Genomic DNA, 16,053 nt, shown 5'->3' on the forward strand with positions numbered 1-16,053 from the left:
TATCTATATTTTCTATATTATGCTACTACTTCAAAGACATACCAACTCATATACATATGCAATATAAATAACAGTTTAAAGACTGTCACAAATCGAAACATACCACAAATATAAATACTTATCATACTAACCAGTCCATAGATATAAGTCTAAATGAAATGAAAAGCACTCCAAACGAAAACAAACCAAAACAAATAATTCTCAAACATCTAAGATTGAAATGTGGATAACAGAAAATTGTTCAATATAAATGATAAGGTGCTTGGACAATGGAGTAGTGGCGTTCAATACTCGTCATTGTCTTCATCAACTACATTCTCACAGTTACACGAGTCATGCCGTGCAAGATGACCGCATTTACTGCATCTTTGCTTCGGTTTCTTCGCCTTTCTTTACAGTATTGATACAATATTTGTCTATGTCTACCTTTCTTGACAGTCCCCCTGCGAACTCCGAAGCCAGCTGCATATCCATAAAGTGAATAAAAATCAAATATGCTTCTTTCAGTGTTTTGAATACGTGACCTATGTAGGTTTCTTACTAACCTCACACATTGGTATGAATGAATGAGAAAGACCATTCAAATCTTGGAGGCTTTCATCTATAGAAATTGTAACAGATTATTCATCACAATAAAAAAGTGTTAAATGGTGAAAATTCATAATACAATAAAAATATACATAAAATAATAACATTTATTGCCTAGGTTCAACATGACTATAATCAACACATTCAAAACTTTGGATAGAATAGATGTGCTTCACATACAAAATAATATATTTTTACATCCATCGTGAATTATTAATTCAGTGTATATGAATTAAGTTGCTACTATTTTATGTACGGATTAATGAGAAATCTAATCCATTAGAATTCGATGTATTATGAATCAACTTATCTATCGTGAATTGCTAATTTTCAAGATGTATGAAATAAAATACTGCAGTCAAAATCATGGTACACGATATTCACATTGGTAATGAATTACTAAAAACGAATTCGTGCTGTGCTATATAATGGTTCATGAGATTGAAATTTGCAGAATAATTATGTGAAGTTTGGCATGGACTTAGATAATGAATAAGTAGACATCGATGATTATAACAGTAAACTGAAAAAAATAACGAACCAGAAGACTCCATGTGAAAGTTCAAGCAACGATATGATTAATGATACTTAAGGTTTTCTGCGTATGCGTATATGAAGATTGAAGACATTCGTTTCAAAATAAAAGATACTCCTGCAGTTTAGGTTAAATAAAAGATACTCATGCACTTATCTATCTAAAATGACGTGAATATTTGATTTGATATGGCAACAATATTTGACTAATTAATTAAGATATGGTAACCGATAGTGATTAATTAAAATGACGTGAATATCCTCTAAGTATCTAAACCTGTGAATATAGGCTGCAAATTGGGATTAAATCTAGCCATAGGATCTAGACAAATCAATGGGTGAGATCGGTTCCTATTTTATACAAAAATTACTATTTTTATTTTAGCCCACCTCTATATATATATATATATATATATATAAGTGAATATTGCACAAGCAATATAGTACATGTGCGGCTTCGCATTCAACGTTGAAAATGATCTTTACTGTTTCGCAAAAACTTGTGTACACTCGGGTGTACGGTACACCCGAGTCGTACTTGACCCGAATTCTGATTCGGATCCGACCCAACTGGACTATCATACAAGAATGGCAAGTGTTAGTATTATTTCGATATAGTGTTAGTGTCATTTTACACGTAGTGTTAGTGTAGTGTCATTTTCAAAATAATGTCATTTGTAAAACAAAATAGTGTTAGTGTTATTTTTGAAAAAGTGTCATTTGTAAAACAAAATAGTGTTAGTGCCATTCCAAGATCGTGTTAGTGTTAGTGTCATTTCAAGAAAAAATGGGTCATGATAGTCCAATTGGGTCAGGATCCTATTGGGTGCAACCCGGGTGTACAGGAGACCACCTCTTACCATTTACCCTCATTAACTATGTCAAACAATTATTTTAAAGTTAAAGAGAAAAATTTGGGTCCCACTATTGTTGTGAGTGGAAGTTTGTGGCCCTATTTCTATAAATGAAAGTGAAAACGATATTGATATTGCGGACAGAGGGAGTATATAATTATCTGAAAATATTATGCTCCAAATATAGTCCCACTCTTTGTAAATTCTAGAATATTTATATTAGATTTGACGATAAAACGCAGTCTTTTGGTAAGATGCTTTTCTTTCAATTAATAGGTCGGTGGTTCGAGTCACTTAGAGGACTAAACTGTGAGTATATTTTTCATTTTTTGGGTAATAACAATTTTTTTTGAAAAAAGAATTTTTATCAGACTTATGCATGTACTATATAAACTTATTCCTTCTACAACACGTGGAGTTGCAGCCATTATTTTGAAATTTGAACAACTTTTCTTATGGTTCATACCAAATAACTAGTCTCAATACTACTTATTGCAACATTAGATGGAGAAGAAGATTTCAGATATGGTACAAGAGGACCAAAGTTGAGAGAAAGCAAGTAACCAAAAAAAGAAAGATTGCGCAAATTTAAATCTACCATTCATCAAATAATAGATTTAAAAACAAAATTAGCAGAACAACTAGACAAAGCACCGACCTCAAGATAAATGCAACATATCTGAGCATCTCACACAAAACGACAAACTAGAATGTTACAGCCTTGGCATATGGTGCCCTGTTATTTGCACTTCTAATACGATAACAAGCTACGGTTAGGAGGAGATATTCATTAATGACTACAGGCCATGTCACTCGTCCAACGCCAAGTGCATGCATGAATACTAGAAAGGATGTAATTGCTCCTCATATCAAATAAGCGCAAGCTGAAAGGATGAAATTACCCTTTTAGATGTGCAAAGTGGAAATGACTATTTTACCTCATTTTCTATACAAGGAAATGCTGCACATTTGAATATATATTCATAATTCATGTGTTTATCGCTTGTTTTTCCTTAAGTTCATCACAATTTCACCGCAATTTTCCACAGTTCGATCTTTAATTACATGCTTCCAATTTCATCACAATTCTTGTGTTTATCGCTTGTTTGAACTCCAAACATTACTGCCCTTGAGGATTAAGACGGAAGAATGAGAATAACGTTTACCTGCTTGCAAAATGTAAGGATGAAACGAGGGAGAATGAGAATAACTTTCTTTGGTTACAAACGCGAGAATGAGGAATTTTAATTTAGGGTTTTGATTTTTTAATTTTAGGGATTTAATCACAAATGAGTTCAAAATGACGTAGTTTCATACAAGAATCACAGGCTACGTTTAAGTCACTGAACGACAATAAATGTGGTCCGTACCGGCGAGCAACATCAATGCGACGTCAATTTGGGATTGGGAAAAGTGAAAAAGGGTGAGAAAATCGAACAAATGTAAAATTTGTGATAAAAATGTAATTTTGAATGTTCATGGATAAAGCATATTTCAACAAAAGTTTGGATAAATCGCATTTAATTCAAACAAACACACTTACCATATAAAGTAATTATATTATGATAATAAATTAAACATATAATATTATCATAAAACAATTAATTTTATACATTAAATATGTTTATTTTATACTTCCAACAATCGTCTTCACAATTTTTGCAATCCATATGGGTGGTGGCTCATTGCCGACTCGAATCAATTTGGACGATGAGCCGCCTGATGCAGACAGAGGAGGGGGTTGGGGGAGGGGGGACTCAAGCTGCGGCTCATCCATATGAGCCAGACTCATATGTTCTTTATGGGTTGTTTGTGATATACACACGTTTTTTTTTTTTGAAGCCTTACCTGAAGTAGCCGGAGAAAAATGATGGAGCTGCATGATACATGGAGAAGATGATGATGATTTTAGGGTTTAAAAAGAGAGAAATAATGAGCTTTTGCTTTTAAATTAGGCTGGGCTTTTAAAAGTTAATTTGGGCATTTGCTAACTTTAAAAATTATCCATTTAATTATTTTAATTTTCATAATTCAATTTAATGTAATTTCAATTTAAGGTAATGTGCTATTTAAATTGGTATCATTTAAATTAAATTAAAATAATTTTAATTCGAGTAATTGTGTTATTTAAATTAATATCATCTAAATTAAATAAAAAATTTAAAAATTAATAGATATGAGCTAACAGAATGAGCCACACTAATACAAAATATTGGCTCAAAAGAACGTCCACAGCGGGACCCGATAGAGGGGGACTCGAGTCACCCCCGAAATCAGGTCACCCACTGCAGGTCTGGGGGACTCGAGGCTGACATGTTCTATCAGGCTTGGCCTGATGGTTGTTGGCGTGCGCCTGTGCTTAGCACGCGCCAATTTTACAAAAAAATCGAAATTTTCAAAAAAATCGGCAGTTGCCGATTAAATTTTTTTTGAAATTCAATCATTTGACCGTTATTTCTTTTCTTTTATTTTTTTTATTTTTTCTTTCTCTCTTCATTAAATACTTCTATCTTTTTCTTCTTCTTCTTCACACATCTTCTCCTATCTTCTTCTTCTTTCTTCTATCTTCTTCTTTTTCTTCACACATTCTCTCAAGAAAAAAAATGGATCCACACAATCCCAATTGGTACAACTCAAATTGGGTTCCCGACCTCTCCGGCGGAGACGATTATCATCCCGATTTGGCGGGTATCAACTTAGAGGAGGAACCTCGTCCAAGCGGCGAGGAGGAGATGCCGGCCGCCCATTCCGCGTCAAAGCCCAAGAAAGGAGGGCGGCGGAAGGCTATGGCCTTCAAAGAGAAGGCGCCGGCTCCTATGCCGGAGGAAGGAAGAGCCACTAGGCACACCTACACCATGGAGGAGACGGACCTTATTGTCCGTGTTTGGGCAGAGGAGACCAAAGATGCCGTTCGGGGTGTCGATCAAAAGGAAGAGGCCTATTGGGGCCGTATTCTAGAGCGGGTGAACTCCCTCCTCGACGTCGCCTTCAAACCTCGCCAAATAAAGGGACACTTCGCCCAAGTGGCTGCGGAGGTGAAGTTGTGGGAGAATGTTTGGGTGGAGGTTTGCGCGAAGTGGTCTTCCGGCCATTCCGACGACATGCTCCAACAAAAGGCCCAAGTCATCTTCCAAGGTAGGAGCCCCACTTCTGGCCCCTTCAATTACTGGAATGCATGGAGGATGCTCCGCATCAACTAGAGGTTCAAGTCCATGTACCTTGAGGGCGACGTCCATTCCTCCAAGAGGACGAAGACGTCGAAGATGGGCAACTTCACCACCTCGGCGTCGGGCGAGGAGATCACGTCTTCCCGATCAATTGGAAACAAGGCGGCGAAGGCGGCAGGGAGCGGCGAAAGGGAAGGGGAAGGCATCGCAAAGCTCGGAGCCTCCACCGCAATACACGGAGAGGTTGGATAGATCGGACGACAAGTTGGAAAAAATTATCGGCGAGTATACCAAGAAGAACGAGCTGAAGAGGGAGATCCACGACGATCGAGTGATGTTCATGAAGACTTCCGACATGACTCCGGAGCAGCTCAAATGGCACAAGCAACGGGTAGCGGAGATCATAGCTCGACGAAGGACCGATGGAAACTAGCTAGATTTTAAATATGTAATTTTTAATTATATTTTTAGGATTTAATTAAGTAATTTTAAATTATGTCTTTAGATTTTTTTTAATGTAATTTTTAGGATTTTTAATATTAATGAAGTACAATGTAAATTGTGTTATTTAAATGTGTGCAATTAAAATTAAATGAAAATATAAAAATCAAAACTAAAAAAATCAGACTAGCTATCATGTCATTCCACTGCAGCCTTCTTGTCCCGATGTAGTCCCCTCTCTATCAAGTCAGTTATCAGGTCATCCTTTGCTGTGGATGCTCTTATTATTAGGGGTGGTAAATCGGTTCCGGTTATTCGGTTAAAATCATAACCGAACCGAAAAAACCGGTTATCGGTTAACCGATAACCGGTTTTTACCAGTTCGGTTCGGTTATCGGTTATGATATTTTCACTTAACCGGTTAATCGATTTAACCGGTTAACTGAATTAACCGGTTTAATTATTAAATTAATTAATTAATTTATATTTTATTATATTAATTAAATAATATTTAAAGGAATATAGTTGAGGGAAGCACCGATTTCCTCAATTTCAGACTTCTCCCTTCCCCAGCCCTCGTTCCCCCAAATTTCTGCGACGTTCCTCGCAGTTCCCACAGTTCTCACAGGCGCACAGTTCCCACCGGCGGATCTTACCCACGTCGCTGGTCTACCGCACCTTAGGGCCTCCGCCTCTTTCCTCAGTTAATCCACCGGCGAGTCCCTTCGGCCTTTACTCGCCTCCGAGCTCCGACGGCGGCGAACCGGCGGTCAAGAAAGCGATTCCCAAGCAGCGAGCATATCATCCTCGCAAGCCAGCTGATTCCTTTTACCTTTGATAAGTTTAAATTTTTTGTTTGAGCTTCTAAATTTGCCCACTGAGCTTCGAATTTTTTATATTTCCATTAGATATACTATCTTTTATAAGTTGTTTGCAATTAGTGTAAAATCTATTGAGATGAAGTAAGGTGACGAGATGATGAATTTTGCTGAGTGATTTTGCACCTGTCTCTATTCTTCAATCAATCTCTTCGGCTATGTAATTAACCGGTTAATTCGGTTAACCGACCGGACCGATTAATCGGTTAACCGAATTAAAAATCGGTTCGATTTTCGGTTATCATTTTTAGCCTTAATCGGTTCCGATTAACCGAAAAATCGGTTCGGTTATAACCGAACCGGACCGATTACCAGCCCTACTTATTATAGATATAGATGCCACCAATTGACTCCTTAGTAAAAGCGCAAAATGCTCCGCGTGACACGCTACCTCGAAAATCTCACCCTTAATTTGAATTTGACAACAATTAAAATGCGGCTAACTAAAATAGCTATCTGAACCTGCGCCACGTGGCCACATCATTGATGCCTTTTATTTTCCACCGACCTCGGCGCGACGCGCACTGTCCATCCCGGCGCACGCTATACCTCAACCTCACAGACCAAGCACTTTAATTCATTCATATTTTAATCCAACCATATTTAATTAATCAATATGATGATTTAATTTTAGTTCATCCAAACATTACGTAATTCGTCATAAATTATCATTTTCTAGAGAAAAGTTAGGCAGTGAAAGGGCGCTACATCAAAATTTGGATATTTTTGTTAGATTTATGAATTTTGGTATTTAATTGTGACTATTTATAGTTTAGGATATTCTTTTGTTCAAAAATTTAATAGTTCATGTATTTGGTTATAGTTATGTACATGGGCGGATGTATTAAGTGACTACACTGAGCTTCAGCCCAGTGCAACCCCAAAATTTTATTATATATATATATATATATATATATATATATATATATATATATATATTATATTTTACTTAATATCTACATAGTTCAATTTTAGCCCAGTCCAATTTTTAGAAAAAAAATAAAAAATCTTTCAACATAAAAATAAAAATTAGTTTATTCTTGTAGAAGATAGATTATTTTTAAAATATATATATATATATATATATATATATATATATATATATAGATGAAGTTTTTTATATTCTTTCAACTATAATTGTACAATTTGCAGGGGTAACTTTAGTATATATTATTGAATCAATAAAAAGAGAGTAATTATTTAATATAGTCGGTGATCGAATTTTAATCCTAAGTCCATTAAAATTCTACTTACACATAAAAATGAATTGTACAGACTACCCGAAAAATTTGGCTCGCCCCCGAACCCCCGTTCAATATCTTCGAGTTCAGTCCCCCCCCCATCGACAAATCTTGGATCCACCCCTAATTATGTATATAACTTATGATGTTTACGTTAAAGGATCTATAATATAAATGTTAATCTATAATTTTCTTATATTTGCTGGACATAATAGATTTTGACAAAAACACTGCACAATAAAAAATGTGTACTTGGAACATTCACATTGGATCACTTCAAGTCAGCCGATGCAAACGAGGGCGACTCCAGGCTCGACTCATCTCAACGAGCTTAACTCGTTCGATTGAAATGGTGTAAAGCGAATATTACACGCGTCAAAAAAAAGAAATCATACTTGATTTCCGTAAAAACAGCTATGGCCATTAATGTATGAAGAAAGAAAAAAAAGAAAAAAGAAGATAAATGAGCAACAGGTGAAGAGAAAATGACAACTAGGGTTAATAAAATTCTATTTTTTTTTAGAATTACAAGAGGTATTTATTATAATCAAATAAGTAACTCGTACGCAGGCAAAACCTCTACACCTCACAAAGGTGGGAAAACTATTCGCACGTAGGCGAGATTGAATCGAAGACTCTCACAAATGAGAGTCTTTTGGTGCCTCAACTTTGCCACTTGAGCTAAGCCTCATTGGCGGATTAATAAAAAAATTTAATGAGCTATAGTTTGAGCTTTTGTTAAATTTTAATGGGATATAGTTTGGGCTTTTGTTAAATTTTAAAATGGTTCATCTTATTTATTATGATTAATTTTTTAATAATTTAAATTAATGTAATTTTGAATTTAATGAATTGTGTTATTTAAATTCGTATCATTTAAATTAAATCAAAATTTAAAAGTTAAAATTAATTCATATGAGTCAATTCAACACTTGACTCATAAATCGTCGCAGAGCATTGATGAGTCAAATATTGACTCAATCAATATGAATGCTCTTGACTATAATTAGTTAATTACACATTATAGTTATGATGCGATACAAATACAAAATTATAAAATGTTTGAATAATAAACTCGTTTTTTTTCGTCGTGTTAGGCAATTTATAGGTTGTTTACGGTTATAAACTATAACTTTAATTATCTATAGTATTTATTTGTTTTATGGTGTTTTCACTTATGTATAACACAAAGCTAGGTGCATAACTAACCCATTTTTTTTTATTATTGTTTCGATATTTTGTTTACTTATTTAATATTGGAAACATCACTTTTTATTTCACTGTTTTAACGTTTTAATAAAAATATGTCACCGTAGAGATAATGTCCAAAAAAATTAGACACGAAAATTACGAAATGTGTGATAAAATCGGTGTAAAGTGATGGTGGAACAACTCAAAAATTAGTGTTAAATGTCTAATTTTATTTTTAAATTTGATTGAGTCATTTGAAGTGGGACAAAGAGAATATTATCTTTTCGAAGTAATTCACTAAAACATTAAAATCAACTTTTTTTTAATATATAAATTACATAAATAAATAACAAAATTTAAAGACCGCGCGACTGAGGACTCAAATCAGAACCTTAGGTTTTGGACATTAATCTCCTGTCACTAGGCTAACACACGCACAGAAAAAAGGTGCAAAATATAAATTTAATACGCTAAAATCAACCTTTGATAATTTGTTCTGTAGCATGACTTCTGAATTTCTTCAGTCAACATCGGATCTACTTTTCTTTTCGGAGGATCGGATTTACTTTTCAAATAATAGTCTACTTACACGAGACTCGTGTAATTAGCTAGCAATGGATTATTAAATTATGTTGTAATAGTAAATTATAAGACAACTTATAATTAGTTTAACTCTCGAGTTAAAAGTCCGACTGTGGAATTATACATTTTAAAACAAGATAGTACACACAAATACTACATTGCATTTTTTATTTTATTTTTACCAACTATATCGAAAAACTTGAGATACTAGTCTTGTGATAAAGAGTCGAACCGCTATGAATTTAAAGTTTCATTCTGAACTCAAATTTGAATATCAGACTAAATCTAATACATGTAAATTATTACGTAACTTGGGGCAAAAAGTTAAGTTACAATTGTTTAAAAGATCAAAATACTCAAGCTCTGCTCGTGTTTTGTTAGATTTACAGAGTTTATAAGTTATTGAAAAATGGTGATCGGAGTTGAAAAAGATCAATAATTTATTGAATTTTATAATAGATATCTTTTGTAATTTAAAAAAAATAGGACGACATTTAGTTTTGTGCATTTTTGCTGCGCAAAGGATGCAGTCGATCAATTGGATTGCTATTTTTTTTTGTTGGATGAGATTGTGCGTGATTAGGGGTGTAATCGAACCGAGCCGAACCGAATAGTGGTGTGCTCAAGTTTGGTTTGTTAAGTATCGAATCGAATCCCGAACTTTACTTACCGAATACTTTGAGGCTCACGAGCGGCTCACGAGCCTAATCGAGCCTATACGAACTTTCTAAATTTATATTTATATTCAAAATATTGATTATTTTATTTTAAAAATAAATTATTTTATTTTAAATAATAAATATATTAATTATTTTCTTATAACAAACAAAATTAATTAGAGATTTAATACAATTATTATTAATTTTAGTGGATAAATATAAGTTATGTCTACTAATAATTTATATTTTTCAAGCTGAATCACTTGACGAACATGTTCACGAGCTAACGAGCCGAATACTACTAAGCTCAAGTTTGGTTTGTTTATTTTACGAGCTTCTCTAAACGAACTTGAACGAGCTTTTTTCGAGCCGAGCTCCGAATAGTTCGCGAGCGGCTTGGTTTGTTTACAGCCCTATGCGTGATGAAACCATGAAATAAAAACTATATTTTCCTCCCAAGAAAAAAACATCTTAAATAAGCTTCATCAAATACGCGAGGGGCAAATTAGGAACTCAAAAAGAAAGTAAAAGGTTGGCACTTGGCAGTATCAATGCAAAAAATAAAATAAATATATAAAATAATAGCACTTCTTTAGTCCAAGAAAAGAATGAACTCTCCACACTACTGAAAAACTCTTCATGTAAGCACATTTATGCACATCAATCCAAACTTCTTCTGCTCATCCCAACCACTTTACCTTTACCATTTCCCCCCCACAAGAAGCTGCAGGTGAAAAAAAGAGGGAATTCCCACCTGCATTTCATCTCCTGTTTTCGGGCAATTCTCCATGGGGAAAACCAGCTTTTTCGGTGCAATTTTGGTGGCGGTTCTCGCCGTCGATGCGTATTTTGCTGCGGCGGCGGCGCCCGTCTACTCCTCGCGCCTGATTCACAGGTTCTCCGACGAGGCCCGGGGCCTGTGGAGAAGCCGCGCGGGCGAGGAGGCGGCGTCGTGGCCGGAGAGAAAGAGCTTGGGGCACATGAGGGTGCTGTTGGAGAGTGATTTGAAGCGGCAGAGATTGAAGCTTGGAGCTCAGAAGCAGCTCGTGGTTGCTTCCCAAGGCGGAGATACCTTTAATTACGGCAATGACATGGGTTGGTGCGTTGCTGTTTCACTTTTTTTTTAGTTTTTGAATTTTGAATTTGTGTGTGTCTGAGTTTGGTTGCTTTTCTGTTTTTCTAACAATGTGGGATGTGATTGTTGTTTCTCTTGTTGTATTGAGAAGATTTTACTGCTTAGTTTTGAGTTGTTTTGGTTTGATTTTCGAGTTTCGCTGAGCTAGCGAAGCTGCATATTTATGTTGTTCTACAATGTGTTAGTGTGTGTTTTTATTTGGTGGGAATGGGGCTTTCTTCTTCTTCTTCTTCTTCTTCTTCTTCTTCTTCTTCTTCTTTTATTTTTATTTTCTGTGGGTGTGTGTTTTGTAAAAGTTTGGTTGCTTTCTTTTTAAACAACAATGTGGGCTGTGCTTGTTGTTTCTCTTGTTGTATTAAGAGAATTTTAGTACTTAGGGTTGAGTTTTTTGTTTGATTTTTTGAACTTATTTGCTGAGCTAGTGATGCTGCATTTTTTATGTTGTTATTCCACTATGCGTTTGTGTGTTTTTGTTTGGTGGAAATGGGTCCTTTTTTTTTAATAAATAATGATTGTGGTTTGTAATATTTCTGTGCTTTTTGGAGATCATTTCTTAATTGTAAAATGAAAGACATTTTTAATTTGATTTTTTTTGGGAATTAGAATGTATTCATATTTTTGCAGAAGTGCTTGTAGAGTGAGATTTTACAGAGTTTCACAGTAGAGAGTGAAGCAGTTTCAGATTTTTGTTAGGTTATATATCTAAGTCAAAAAAAAGAAGAAGGGAAAAAGTGAGAATGATGGCAATTTCAAAAAAGGAATGAGATTTAGTACTGTTATTATACCCTACACAATTCAAAGGTATTTGTGCCTTCTGATTTTTCTTTGAATCCCTTCCGTAGATAAATGCTCAAAACTAATGGAGAAGATGTAACCTTTAAATGTGAGTCCACAAGGATAATAAGTCAGAACGAGAGATCATAGTAACACAACTACTGTATGTCTGGTTTTGATTCATTCTGTTCGTTCCATGTGTATCATGCCCACGAGTTCTCCCTGATTTCCATTGGTGTGCTTTTCTGAAAAGCTTAGACAAAGAAAAAAGAGTACCTTTGTTGTTTATCAGATATGATGTTCGGGAAAGTAAAAGATTATGTGTGCCTTTCTGTCCGCTATCAATAATTTGTATTTATTGTCCCATTTCATCGTGTGCTAATGAACTAAAGTTTTGTGTGAAGTCACTGCCTTCTGCAGTGTGCTACCATAGCAAGTAGACGTAATTACATGCGTGTTCATGACATAGTCCTCTTTGTTTCTGATGTTTTATATGATTGTTTTCCAAAATCCGGAACTATCACCACGTGCCTTATCTTACTGCCTTTTGTTTCTTCCATAATTTGAAATATGATGACGTGGTTGCTATTTATTTTTCCACATGCCTGTGGAACTGCATCACCACGACGGGTTAATAATCTGGCGAACAACGTGTACTCTTATCTATTATATGATCCTTCTATGCATCCCTAGCTTTCGTAGATTCTGACATCTGATGACCTCTTAATATTTGGATTCAGGTTGCACTACACATGGATTGATATCGGGACGCCAAACAATTCCTTCCTTGTTGCTTTGGATACTGGAAGTGATATGCTTTGGGTTCCTTGCGACTGTGTCGAGTGTGCTCCGCTCTCTTTAAGTCACTACAACATGCTGGTACGATATCAGTTCTCCAACATAATTTCTGAAAGAAACTTGAACCGATCTTTAAGATTATATCTTTAGTCCTTTATTTTGTCCAAATGATACTGATGTGGGAGGCCCGGGTTTTATATGTCCGTGCTTGATCTATGAGCTACGACTGGTAACTGATAGCAGGTTTAGCAGTTAATGCTTCAGTAATTGATTCGCAGGTGCTCCCTTGTGTTTTGGGGCATCTATTATGCAGGATAAGGAGCTAGGTGAGTACAGCCCGTCCCGTTCTAACAGCAGCAAGCACATACCGTGCAGCCACGCACTCTGTGAAATGGGGCCTAATTGTGAATCTCCAAATGGCCGCTGCCCTTATTCTGTCCAGTACTTGTCTGACGATACGTCGAGCTCCGGATTCCTTTTTGAAGATCAGTTGCATCTTGCCTCGGTCAGAGGAAGTAAACAGAAAAGCTCTGTTCAGGCTGCCATAGTTGTAGGGTACGTTCGAGTCCTAATTAAACATTCTATTTCACTGTTGTCGATAAAGATTTTATTTTTAACGACCTTCCCTTGGTTGCAGCTGTGGCAGCAAACAAACTGGTGTATATTTAAATGGAATTGCTCCTGACGGTCTAATGGGATTAGGGCCGGGAGATGTTTCTGTTCCGAGTTTGCTCGCGAAGTCGGGACTCGTTCCTCATTCGTTCTCATTTTGCTACGATAAGAGCTACTCCGGTAGGCTCTACCTCGGTGACCAAGGGCCTGCTTCTCAAAGATCAACTTCTTTTGTTCACGTAAAAGGAGACCAGTATGTTATGGTCTTTATGGTATCATTTTGATTTCAGAAGCGACAAATTTGTTACTTTCCTCTTCTCTCTAATTTTATTGGATATGTCTTTTAGCGTTGCTTACTTCGTTGAAGTGGAAGATTATTGTGTTGGGAGTTCCTGTCTAAAGCAAAGTGGATACCTAGCACAAGTGGATACCGGCTCATCATTCACATATCTTCCTAGCAAGAGCTATGAACAAGTCGTTTCTGAGGTTCTCTCTCTCTTAACCATTACATATTATGTTCAACTTCTTGGTTTTCTAAATAGTTTTTGAATCCTCAGTTTCACCGACAAGCTAATGCAACGAGGACCACCATACAAGATTTTGATAGCTGTTATAAGGCTCGGTAAATCTGCAAATTTTTATTATTTGCTTGATTTGACATCTTTCCTAATCTTTTGCAACTACGTCTTCATTAACTTGCTCTTTGCGATACAGTTCGCTCGACATATCAAATATTCCCCGTATGAAAGTTGTTTTCCCCACGAACCAGAGTTTTGAAGTCGACAATCCCCTATTCTACATTGCTGATGAACAGGTACATCTTCATATCTCCCATCACATTCATGTTAAACAACACAATGTAAATTTCTCTAATTCAATTATTAAAAACCAGACTGTTCTAACTTATGCTGTGATGAGATTGTTATGATTTTGTGCTTGTTGGCTATTAGAGTTAGTTTCAAAATGTTGATTTTTTTATCATGTTTCGTAACTATTTGATTGCATTATGTTATCTTGCCATTCCTCTGACTTTGTCTCAACTTGTTTCACCGACCTTTGTCTTCTTTTATTTATTTACTATGAGTGCAAATCATGTAACATAATTGCAATGATATGTAATCTAATTGATTCCAAATACATAATTGATTGTTGATTCTGTTCTTATTTTTGCTGCTTCGGTTTATTATTACATTTGTCTTGCGAATATACAACCAGTATTGTGCTTGATAAGCCAAGGCAACAGAGTGAATGGTTATTTTCCCTTATGGTTTGGTGATTTATTTTAGTAAAACAACAAATCAACTGTTCCAGTTAGTATATTCGAATCTCCAATATATCCCTTTCAATATCGAGTTTGATCCTCTAGATAATTTGTGCTTTTCTGGCTAATGATAATTCTTTCAGCTGAATTTATTAACGGGAAATGTTTATGCAGGGAGGCTTTTATTGTTTAGGTATACAACGATCTGATGGAGATACCGGCATCATTGGACGTGAGTACTCTGCTTCTCTCCCATCCTACTTCTAATTGCTTGTTTATAACCTACACTGTCCCGATGGTATAATAAAAAGCAAAACTCGGAACATCTATCAAACGAAACTTCATTTCTGTATTTTGTAGAAAAAAATGAACTTTTGGTTATTTTGTGCTTTTATTTTCCCTGCAGAAAATTTTCTGATGGGTTACCGCCTCGTTTTTGATTGGGAGAAAATGAAGTTGGGCTGGTCTATTTCCGATTGTAAGTAATCTTGCATGTCTTGATAAATTAGTGTATGCTAAATGAAAGAGATTAGCTCATACACTAATCTATCAAGACATAAATTTATAGTTGTATTTGTTACAAAAAGAAATACATCATGTGAGCCGATTATCTGGTGTTCTTGTGACGCCTGTGGTGTTTTACTTACTAGGTCATGATATCGGAGAAGACAGTGATGGAGTTCATCTACCACCTTCTCCAAGCGACGTGTCGCCAAATCCCCTACCAACGAACGAGCAACAGCAGAGCCCGCGTGGACATGCTGTGGCGCCTGCTGTTGCCGGTAGGGCTCCTGCGAGACCCTCTGCAGCTTCCCCCCCTCCGGCTACCTATCGGTACAAGCTCTGTAGTTTGTCGCTGTTTCTGTGGATTGCATATGTGACTTATATAATTTGAGAATCTGCAGTTGGTATATCTATCTATCTGTATATCTGTTTCTTTCTCTATGCAATCTTAGTCATCCAATAGTTCCTATCAAAGGACATTAGTCTCAAATTTTGAAAAGGTTATTCCATTTCATTTTTCACCACTACTCGCCATATCATCTTGCTTTGCATTAGCATCGAGATCAAGCCCGGGACCTCATTGGTCGGTGGACGTGGCCGGGGTTTCGTCTTTTTCTCGATCATCATCGATGCGAGGACGAAACTTTCCGGGTTCGAAATTTGAAAGTTTAGGTTATTGATCGGATGCAAAGCCTTGAAACTTTTCATGTTGTGGTTATGCATTGTTCCTGTTTTAGTAAAAGGGAATGGAATTTTGTAGGGTAGTGTAATGCCTACATTTTTTGACCTGTTATTTTTGTGCATCATTTCCTCAAACTAAGTTCATTTCCAATC

General features: G+C 35.8%; 1 protein-coding gene across 1 annotated transcript; it reads left to right on the plus strand.

Moving 5' to 3' along the window:
• Positions 1-10,727: 10,727 nt before the first annotated feature.
• On the plus strand, positions 10,728-15,743 carry LOC131010875 (aspartic proteinase-like protein 1). Its single transcript, XM_057938565.1, has 10 exons — positions 10,728-11,234; positions 12,785-12,923; positions 13,156-13,397; positions 13,480-13,707; positions 13,802-13,940; positions 14,012-14,076; positions 14,169-14,268; positions 14,890-14,947; positions 15,122-15,193; positions 15,366-15,743. The coding sequence occupies exons 1-10, from the start codon at positions 10,924-10,926 to the stop codon at positions 15,608-15,610; spliced, it is 1,599 nt and encodes a 532-aa protein (XP_057794548.1). The 5' UTR covers positions 10,728-10,923; the 3' UTR covers positions 15,611-15,743.
• Positions 15,744-16,053: the final 310 nt, after the last annotated feature.

Source organism: Salvia miltiorrhiza, chromosome 2, assembly GCF_028751815.1.
Source record: "Salvia miltiorrhiza cultivar Shanhuang (shh) chromosome 2, IMPLAD_Smil_shh, whole genome shotgun sequence".
Taxonomy (NCBI): domain Eukaryota; kingdom Viridiplantae; phylum Streptophyta; class Magnoliopsida; order Lamiales; family Lamiaceae; genus Salvia; species Salvia miltiorrhiza.